A 10250-nucleotide genomic window follows, 5' to 3' on the forward strand; every position below is an offset into this window, starting at 1 on the left:
CTTTAGTACCTGTGGAAAATGATTATGTTGTAGTGCAGGGGGCAACTGGCCAGTCTGAAAGCGTATTTTTGTAAACCTTTGAGGTATAAATTGGGAAAACAATGGGGTATTCATAAATTCTTGTACATGCCTAACTCACCAAGAGCACTCTTAGGGAGAGATTTATTGGAACAGTTACAAGCAACCATTACATTCAAAAAGGGGGAAATTACTCTGGAGGTAAATGATCAAAAATACATAGAGTTATTAAGTTTAACTCTGACAGCTATTGGCATTAAGGAAGAAATTGATGAAGAAATACTGAGTCAGGTATTTCCTGGGGTGTGGGCCTCTGATGTGCCAGGGAGGGCGAAAAATGCCTCTCCCATAATAATCAAACTCAAGGAGGGGGCGCAACCAGTGAGAATCAAGCAGTACCCCCTAAAGAAAGAGGATAGGGAAGGAATCAGCCCAATAATTGAAAATTTTCTGCGGTTAGGATTACTGAAAGAATGCCAATCTGATTTCAATACCCCCATCTTACCTGTTCGGAAACCTGATGGGTCATACCGGATAGTACAGGATTTGAGGGCTGTCAATAAAATAACAGAAGATCTGTATCCGGTGGTAGCCAATCCATACACTTTATTAACTTGCCTAACACCTGAGCTAACCTGGTTTACTGTTTTAGATCTAAAGGATGCCTTCTTTTGCCTCCCCATCCATGAAGCCAGCCAAAAAATTTTTGCATTTGAATGGGAAGGCACACCAAAAAGTGAGCTCAGAATTGGAAGAAGGAAATGAGCTGGCGGATAGAGAGGCAAAAGAAGCAGCAAAAGGTGAGGTAGCTACTGAAGGAGCCCTTATTCCAGATGGACAAATCTCCCTTGAAAGTAAGCCAGAATACAACAAGAGAGATAGGAAATTAATTGAAGATCAAAAAGGGACATATAACCAAGAAGGGTGGGCTACCATTGAAAAGAAGCTGGTAATCCCTTCCCATCTATTGTGGTCACTAGTAAGGGAGGAACACCAGAAAACGCACTGGGGAATAGATGCCCTATACACCTATCTGATTAAAAGAATTGTTGCTAGGAATTTATATGCCACTATTACTCAGGTGACCCGACAGTGTGATCTTTGCCTCCAGACTAACCCCAAAAACACCCCCAGACCGAAACTCGGTCAGATTGGGAGAGGCCATGGGCCTGGACAGCAGTGGCAAATTGACTTTTCAGAACTCCCAAGGAAAGGGGGGTATCGGTATTTGCTGGTATTGACAGATACATTTTCAGGGTGGCCAGAAGCGTTCCCCACCAGAACTGTCAAAGCTCGAGAGGTGACCAGAGTATTATTACAAGAAATAATACCACGCTTCGGAGTTCCAGCCACATATCCTCAGATAGAGGATCACATTTCATTTCCAAAATAGTACAACAGATTAGTAGCCACCTGGGCATAGACTGGGAACTCCACACTCCATACCGCCCCCAATCAAGCGGCCAGGTGGAGAAGATGAATCATTTGATTAAACAGCAAATCATAAGACTGGGGCAGGAAGCTAATCTACCTTGGCCCCAGGCTCTTCCAATAGCACTGTTGCGAATTCGAACGAAACCTCGAGCTAAAGAAAAGTTAAGCCCTTTTGAAATACTCTATGGAAGACCATATGGAATACAAAAGGGAGTGTCCACCCATATTGGAGAGGTAACACTAGCCACCTACATGGTGGCTTTAAACAAACAGCTCAAGGAAATTGAGAAACATGTGGCTGGAACTCGGAGCAGGGAATTAGATGGGCCAGTACATAATATACAACCTGGAGATTATGTATATGTTAAGTCTCTTACAGAAAAGACCTTGGAACCACAGTGGGAAGGACCATTCCAAGTGCTTCTCACCACCTTCACCGCAATCAAAATCAAGGAGCAGAACGCCTGGATTCATCACTCTCGGGTGAAGAAGGCCCAGAAACCTCTTGAGGAGTGACGCCAGGAGACGATGAACTGAGACTAAAACTTACTCGGGCAAAATGAGTATATTGCGGTCGGGAGTAGCTCATATTTTAGTTTGTAGAATTGTTTTGTATGTAATCATAACTAAGGTTTTAGAACTTGAAAGTACTTTTATTCAGAGCAATGCTGAATGGCCTTGGTCCCAGGCGTTTAATCAGTATACTGGATCCATGGGAAAACCTTCTGAGATAAAGGATTTAAACCTATCCACTGTGGTAATTCATGGAGATCAGGTATATGGGGAGCAGGAATGGCAGGAACGGAGGCTGTGGACACTTCAAGGGATCAGAGGAGAAGAAATTAAGGTAGGATGCCGGATGATAAATGGGACAGCTTACGAGAGACCAAATGAGATTAGTGTCTCAACCTCTCCTGGTGTACATGAACGCCAGAAAATCTGTGATAGCCTAAATGAATCAGACTGCTGGTGTAATTTCACCTTAATACAGCCTGTAGAAATAACTTGCCTTTGGGCACAGGATGATATCGGGCTTTCATTTAAATTCAAAATAGATACTACACCTTTTACCACAGCAGAACCCTATACAGCCCACACCAAGACTCAAATAGTTCAGACTCAACCCAAACTTGAACCTGAGGTGTATGGGGTAGGCCCCTATGTAGTAAGGAATGTGGTTGAGCAGCAACTATTATTCAATCCAGAATGGTCTCTCAAACGTGTGGAGTTGATAATGCAAATTAACATCTCAAAAATCCAACCAGCCTGCTCCTCCTTCCTAAAAACTTCATTTGGGGGCTGGACAGCATGGTTACAAAAACAGGCATATCTCAGAAACAGAACAAGAAGGGATCTAATTGGCATATTAGGGATAGGATTAGGAGTTTTAAATGGAATTGATTCAGAAATACTGATGAATAGACTGGCCACTGCAGCAGGTGGCCTAACAAAATTGAAGCAACCCTTGCAGTCATCTCTATTAGCATTAGGAACTAGCCAGTGGCAGATTTCGAAAGTCCTGTCAAAATGGGAAACGGCCGGGGACCAAGACCACAAACTGATAGTAGAAGCACTTGGTACAGTTCAAGATAATGTGTCCTTAGCTTTCAGTTGTATACAAGCACAGTTATGGATGCAGGCAACAGCAGCTCTGATCATACGGGAAGGGGGTGAAGGTAATTTTCCAGCTGAAATTCGGAAGGTTGTGTGGGACAATGCAATTGATTTTGAAAGGAAATTTCAGTCCTGGTGGACTATGGTGAATTTCACCTATGATCCTGTTTCTAATGTGGCAACTGCCTTTGTGCTTACCATACGTAATGCCACTGTTTATGTTATCCATCCCATCATCGCCCTAGGATTAAACCATGAAAAAACCATACTCTATCCCTCAGAACATAGAGTGTGGGCACGAAAGATGAATGGAAAGTGGCAGACAGTAAACTTAGAATCCTGCATTACTAGAGAACAGATGGGATTCATTTGCGAAGGCAATACTATTAATGCTCAGGATGTGTGTTTGGACAGTGAACAGAGTATTTGTCACTTTGAAATTCATCCAGTCACTGACCAGAGAACTGTGCTCGTATATACTGGAAAAGGGTGTGTGTGTCTAAGGACTGCCTGTGCTGCAGTAAATATTGATAGCAATGATGTTATTCTGTCTAGTAAAAATCATTCTAACTTCTGTATTTGTAATTTTGTTAAGATTAGCGGGTGTGATTTTTCGTACTTGGCCCCAGTGACATCCCACCAGCTGATTAAAGCTAATTACACAATGTATCACAGACTACCACCTACCCCTATTGGGATGAACCTTACATTAGTGAAACAATCAATTGAGCACCAAGACTTATTGGAAATCCTGAAGGAAATCCAAGAAAGTGGAAAGAAAACCTTAATTACTGTCCAACACGATACAAAGGAGATAACCAGGGTTCTACAGAGAATAAAACAAAATATGGATCATCACTGGTGGGATGTGATCTTTGGGTGGTCACCAACTGCGAATGGAATCTTTAATAAGTTGTGTCACCCCATTGTAGTTTTACTAATATTAGTTGGGATAAGTTTAGGACTATCTATTACATTGTTAATTTGGAACTGTAGGATGCTACAACGAATAGCTGTACTAACATCTTTGTCAAACGTGCATGGTGAAGCGTTAAAAGACACCTATTGTCGCGGGGGTTTTCCTTAAGTAAAAGAATTTACTTATTTCCTAGAAAAGGGGGGAATGAGACGAAGTGGGGATCCATTCTGAATTAGGTGAAGTGCCGGGAAGAGGTGAGAGGTCTGTGGGGCCAAAAGCTGAAGGAAAGGCCGCATTCCAGAGACAGCAAGGAGACAGAGAAAGGAAAACAGAAATTACCGCAAGGTCGATCTGCCCACCTAGGAATTCCTCTGATAAAGAAGAACTAGTGCTAAATGTCACGCGGAATGAATATGTATGAACTTATTGTGAAACTGTATGCATATGCATTTGGGAGGGGGATAAAAGAAGACCCGAGGTCTTCAGAGGTACGCTTGCCTATTGGGGAGGCTTGCATCCGGCACGTGTCGTAATAAAGCATACCGAACTTTACAACTTTTACGAAGTTGTGAGGTTTCTTCTTTTCTCCGCAAAACACCTCCACATTTAATTTCAGGAGGTTGGGAGACAGCACATGTTGACAGATGACAAAGGATGGAGAAGTGAGAGACTTTGCTTGCTAAAGGGCATCTCTACCACCCACACTATACTTGGCACAGAAACTACCAGATTATGAAGATAGACATGGGTATCACATGCAGTTCACAGAAAACCAAATACTCTTGAGACCGAGGCAATGAACACACATGGAAACTGAAGGAAGAGATTCTATTTCAGACTTAATTCCTGTCAAAAGACTGTTTTGTTTATACAGCTAGGCCTTGCTTCTCAAGACCTACTGCATGAAAGCCTCCTGCTATGTAACTATGAATAATAACAGAACATCTGAAATGAAAAAACAAAACAAAACCAAAAAACACTGTCCCTTGCAGGTCAGATCATTGAGTGTGGCTTTCACAAAAAAAAAAAAAATCAACAAAAAAATCCCAAAAAATCAAAACTTTAGGCAAAGAAATAATCACACCTAGTTATATACTTTGAGATTTTAGAGCTGCTTGATCTATACATTCTCTACAATGCTCAATTCATTTTTGTGGCACTAATGAACCTGCAAAGAACAGGTTTGGGATTTTGCACTTAGTCAATTAGAATTTCATATATGACATTGAAACCTCAGCCAATGAAGTTGGGCCACTAACTCCAGCAGAGAGAGCATTACCTAAGGAGCATGATGTCCTCCATTTATTAATCACATACTATATTATTTTAATATTTTCCTATAAAGGGATGCTTTGGAAATATGAAATCTGAAACATGACAGAGTGTGGCCATAGCTCTCTTCACAGAGAGCAGCAGGCACAACTTTCCCAGGATTTTTCCCGGGGAAGGCTGTGAGAAAGCTCAGAGAAAAACAATTCTTATCTTAATCTCTGCACCTGTTGTTGTGCACATGTGGAATGTGTTATGGAGATTGTTTACCAAAAGGAAGCTTCTTAATCCGACTCTGGTGATGGTGGTTTTGATTGATTAACCGATTAGGTCAAAGCTGTGTTGTGACTGTTTGTAAGGGTCACGGGTTTCTCTTTAGTATAGTAGTAGTATAGTATTAGTGTAGTGTAGTGTAGTGTAGTATAGTATAGTATAGTATAGTATAGCATAGCTTAGCTTAGCTTAATAAAGCATTTGTTCAGCCTTCTGCAATCACGGAGTCAAGGCTCTTTATTCCCCGTGTTGAGGATGCCCTGCCACAATAACACAGTCCGAACAGATTTCCAATTTTGCTAAAGCATGTAAAGATACATCAGCAAGGGAAGTTATTTAAACACTAAAAACAGATTTAGAGTGGGAAAAAAAAATTACAAACTGGAAAAGCAGAAGAATATTCCTGAAGATCTAATTTTTTTTTTTTTTCAGTTTGGAACATTTCTAGCTACTTTGAAGAATATCTGGAGTTTAACCATAGTTTTTAGTTTTGTAGCAACTTTTTGAAGTCACAGAATCATTAGGGATGGAAGGAACTTCTGGAGATCATCCAGTCCAACCCCCTGCTAAGGCACAGCCACCCAGAGCAGGTGACAAAGGAACATGTCCAGGTGGGTCTTGAATGTCTCCAGAGGGGGAGACTTTGTGACCTCCCTGGGCAGCCTGTTCCAGTGCTCTGCAACCCTCAACATAAAGAAGTTCTTCCTCATGTTGAGGTAAAACTTCTTGTGTTGTAGTTTATGGCCATTGCTCCTCATCCTGTTACTGGGCATCACTGAAAAGAGTCTGGCACCATCCTCTTGGCACCTGCCTTTGAGATATTTATATGCATTAATTGAGATCCCCTCTCGGTCTTCTCTTCTCTAGACTAAACAGGCCCAGCTCCCACAGTCTCTCCTCATAAGAGAGATGCTCCAGACCCAAGTCAGAAGCACAGAACCATACATAAAACCAAATGTTAAAAGACTGAGCACAATAAAAATAGAGTCTTACTAGCAAGTTTTGCCAGGCATGTTAGCTACCATTTAGCAAAGCTAACATCATTCATTAACTTTACATTTGCAGGACAGGAAGAAAGATCAAACCCTACTGTTGCTTGCCATGCTGCAAAGAGATGTTAATCGCTCTATGTGGATTAGACAGATCCTGCATGAGATCCTGCATGCCTCATGTTCAGGTTTCAGACCATACGCATAGTGCCATGTTTTCAGATGAGAATGGGTGATCATTAAGCATTACCTTTATTCAAAATTAATTGTGCACAAATTGGAATCCACACCTAATTATTTCCTAATATATTCCTTGGCTATCTACATACTTCAGTTATGGTGTCATTTGGGGGTAGAATAATTAACAGCAAGAAGCAAAAGATAGGTGGCACTTACTGTGTTGCATTTTGTCCCACACACCACTTGCCGATGGTTCAGCCACTGGGAGGCAAATACTTTATTAAGGATTCCAAGGTGAAATTCTCTCTCCTTCAAGAGGCTGGGAAGCTGCTGGGCTGCATATCCATGCAACAAGCGGTGATAGCTGGACTCATTCTGCATCCTGACCTCTCTACCTTTCAGGTAGTACACCACAGACCTTTTCACCCGGTGGAGTCTTTTCCTTTTGTGAACCGAGTGATCCCACCCATACTGTGGAAAAGAAGCATTAAACTTAGATAAAGCGACTAGAACAAACTTAAGACACAAGCCATCTAAATTCAAATATATTCTCAGCAAAATACTAAAGCCTTCCAAACTACCCATATAATACCATACACGAAGATTAACTCATAAATTGTGATAAAGCCTTCAGCAACATAAAATCAAGCATAAATATTTGCTAAAGAAGTAACACTGCCATAATACTGAAAACAATCCACCCCGGCTCGGCACCGTTGGGACACCAAAAGCTTATAGAAACAAGAGGAAGCCAAGAAGCACTTTAAACGGAAAAGCCCCGACAGCCTCCTGGCGTGAGCTCGGCAGGTTTAGAGGTGACACCGCGGGGGCCATCTGATATTGACCGCGCCGTTCATCGGCCTCCTCCGGCCCGGCCTGGCGTTGCCTCGCAGTAACGCTCAGCTCTGGGGCGGCGGGGACTCGGCGGTTACGGGCCGAACAGAGAGCTCCCGGAGCTACCGGGGCAGAGAGCAGAGACGGGGGGAGGCTGCCCGCTGTATCTCACCGACAGCCACCGTGGCCGGGACTACTCCTTCCCACCATCTCCCCCCGAGGACACCTTCCCAAGGCACCGAAAGACCCCGCCCTTTGCCCCTACCTCAACCGGGCACCGGGACACGGCGACCCCCAGTCAGGGTCACCCCAGGCACCGCCATATAGACTTCTGCCCTCATACACCCATTCCCGCCCCTCAGCCTACCTGCTCCCCCTGGAGCCCCCCGGCGGCAGCCGTCGCCGCTTTCCGCTTCCTGCTAACTGTTTTCCGGGCCATAGGAGTAGGAGAAGAAGAAGAAGAAGAAGGAGGAGGAGGAGGAGGAGGAGGAGGAGGAGGAGGAGGAGGAGAAGCCGAGAGCCCAACCTGGGCACCACATGGAGCAAGAGGAGGAGGGGGCCACCGGGGTACGGGGCAAATAAGTGCCGGGAGCCAGGCCCGGTCACTCTCTTCGTCACAGACCGTCCCGACTGCGCTTCACGACATTTTCTCCGAGATGTTTTTACGACAGTCACACCGTGCCTCTGCGACGGCTGTCCCACCCCTCCCGAGTCTCGTTTCCTAGCAACCGTAGGAAGGATAGCGGCGAGCTTGCCCACCCTCTGTGGCTGCCAGGCAGCGTGGCCCCGTCGGGGGCGGGGCGGCGCCCACAGCGGAGCTCGGAGCGAAGCTTCCCAGCTTCGCCACTTGTCCGTTCCCCGCTGCCCTGCACGAATCGGCGGCTCTCGCTGGCGGCCTCCCGGGCCCTGTCAATTTAAGCATAGGAGAGGCCCTGTATAATCAACACTGTTTCTAGCTACTGTGTCGCAAATTAATTCTACCCCAGCCCAAACCAGCACAGTGATCTTTTACTGAGACAGCCTGTGAGCATATTCCTGTTGATTGTAACATGCACAATCTGAAGTTCTACATATCTCCTGTGGGAAAATCTGACCACAGTGATCGGGAAGATGTGTGCCAATGTCTTTACAAACAATTCTGTGGGTGAAGGTGTGGGTGTTAACGTCTTTGAAATGGGTCTTTATGTCTCTACTAACTTAGGGCAGCAGGTTTGTTACAGGGCCCAGACAGCTTGGCTTCTGAAACAGACAAGTGGGGTCTACACAAGGCTGAACTTCTGAACTTTGGGGTAAAACAGTAGGTTCAAGGGGGGATATGCGGTAGGTGGTTCGGGAAGGCTCTACTGATTTGCAGAAAGAAAAAATCTAACTCCACAACTTTGTAAAAGTTGTAAAGCCGGTATGTTTATTACAGTGCTGGACGGAACTGGGGATCGTTGTTCCCCCTAAAGGACATGAACACCCCTGAGAACTCCCAATCCTTTTTTATGTCCCTTACTCTGATTCATATGCATAGAATTTCACAATAGGTTTATACATATTCATTTAACTGATTTCACGTTACACTTGCAGCTAGTTTTTTTATTTTTTTTTTCAGAAAGTACAGAAAGAACTCCTGGGTCATCCTGCCCAGGCTCCTGCAGCCTCAGCCCTGGTCTCCGTCTGTTTCAAAGTTCATGGGGTCCCCCTCTTATCTCAGTCCTTCGGCTGAGGCAGTTTTTCGAGCATAATTTTTTTGCGAGAACAGGCAGTCTTGAACGCAGACCAAACAGCTATGATACAGACTTAATAATTCAAAGAGGCACATTTCACCTAAATCTGAAATGGATTTCTACTCTGAAAAATTTCCACTCTGCTTCAGTACCTTCCTAGTACCTCAGACAGTGGGGAAAGGAAGAGGGGGCAACATGCAGCCAGGAATTTAGGATAAAAGGAGGCTGTGCCCACCAAAACCCAGAGAGAGAAAACCCCACGGGCATGTGAAAATCTAAAAAGTTTAATAAAGGACAATTGGAGACAAGGACCACAGAGCAAAGGGTATTAGGTTGGCTGAGTGCATCTTGGCACTTAGCCAAGACCACACCTGCTAGCTTGGAAACACCCTTTATATATTCTAATTTCTAATTACATCAGCCTGTTACATATTCATAGACCCTTATGCATAGTAAACTTTTTCCCCAAACTAGTTTACATGTTCCAAGAACTGTTCAGCATGACTCCTCCTTGGGTCTGCCCTTTTAGAGCATGCATATTCCTTGGTTGTGGTTTTCAGTCCACTCTTATCATCTCCAGTTTTTGGGCCTTGGTCCACACTGTCTTCAGACAGTGAGTGCTGATAGTTGGCATATCTGTAGCAGGTGTCTTCTTCATATGTTCATTGGATGTTATCCCATCCAAGCAGGCATTTTAACACAAGCATACTTATATCAGCTATTTCATTAAGCTTAATTAACAACAGAAATAAAAAATATATCTTTATAACAAAGTTACTTTAACATCACACACATAGAATCCATTTTAATATTTGCAAAAAGCAAATTTGCAAATATTTGCAAATATTATAACTTGTATCTATAACAGGCATGTGCTCCAGTGGACTCTCTCTCTTTATTCAAATAAAGTTGCAAGACTCCTCTGTCTCCTTTATGGACACTGGCTTTTCATAGCATGATTTTCCATACAACAATCATAAAACACCTCCTCCTCCCCTTCCACAGCTA

General features: G+C 43.8%; 1 protein-coding gene across 1 annotated transcript in view; it reads right to left on the reverse strand.

Annotated features, from left to right (window-relative positions):
- LOC131095433 (DDB1- and CUL4-associated factor 12-like) overlaps nt 1-7969 on the reverse strand; it is a 72352-nt gene extending 64383 nt beyond the window's left edge. The window contains exons 1-2 of the mRNA XM_058043134.1: nt 7898-7969; nt 6913-7167 (exon numbers count right to left, since the gene is read on the reverse strand). Of these exons, the coding sequence (XP_057899117.1) occupies nt 6913-7167; nt 7898-7969 (327 nt within the window). The remainder of the gene's footprint in view (nt 1-6912; nt 7168-7897) is intronic.
- Between the last annotated feature and the right edge of the window lie 2281 nt (nt 7970-10250).

This window comes from Melospiza georgiana, chromosome W (genome assembly GCF_028018845.1).
Source record: "Melospiza georgiana isolate bMelGeo1 chromosome W, bMelGeo1.pri, whole genome shotgun sequence".
In the NCBI taxonomy this organism is placed as follows: Eukaryota; Metazoa; Chordata; class Aves; order Passeriformes; family Passerellidae; genus Melospiza; species Melospiza georgiana.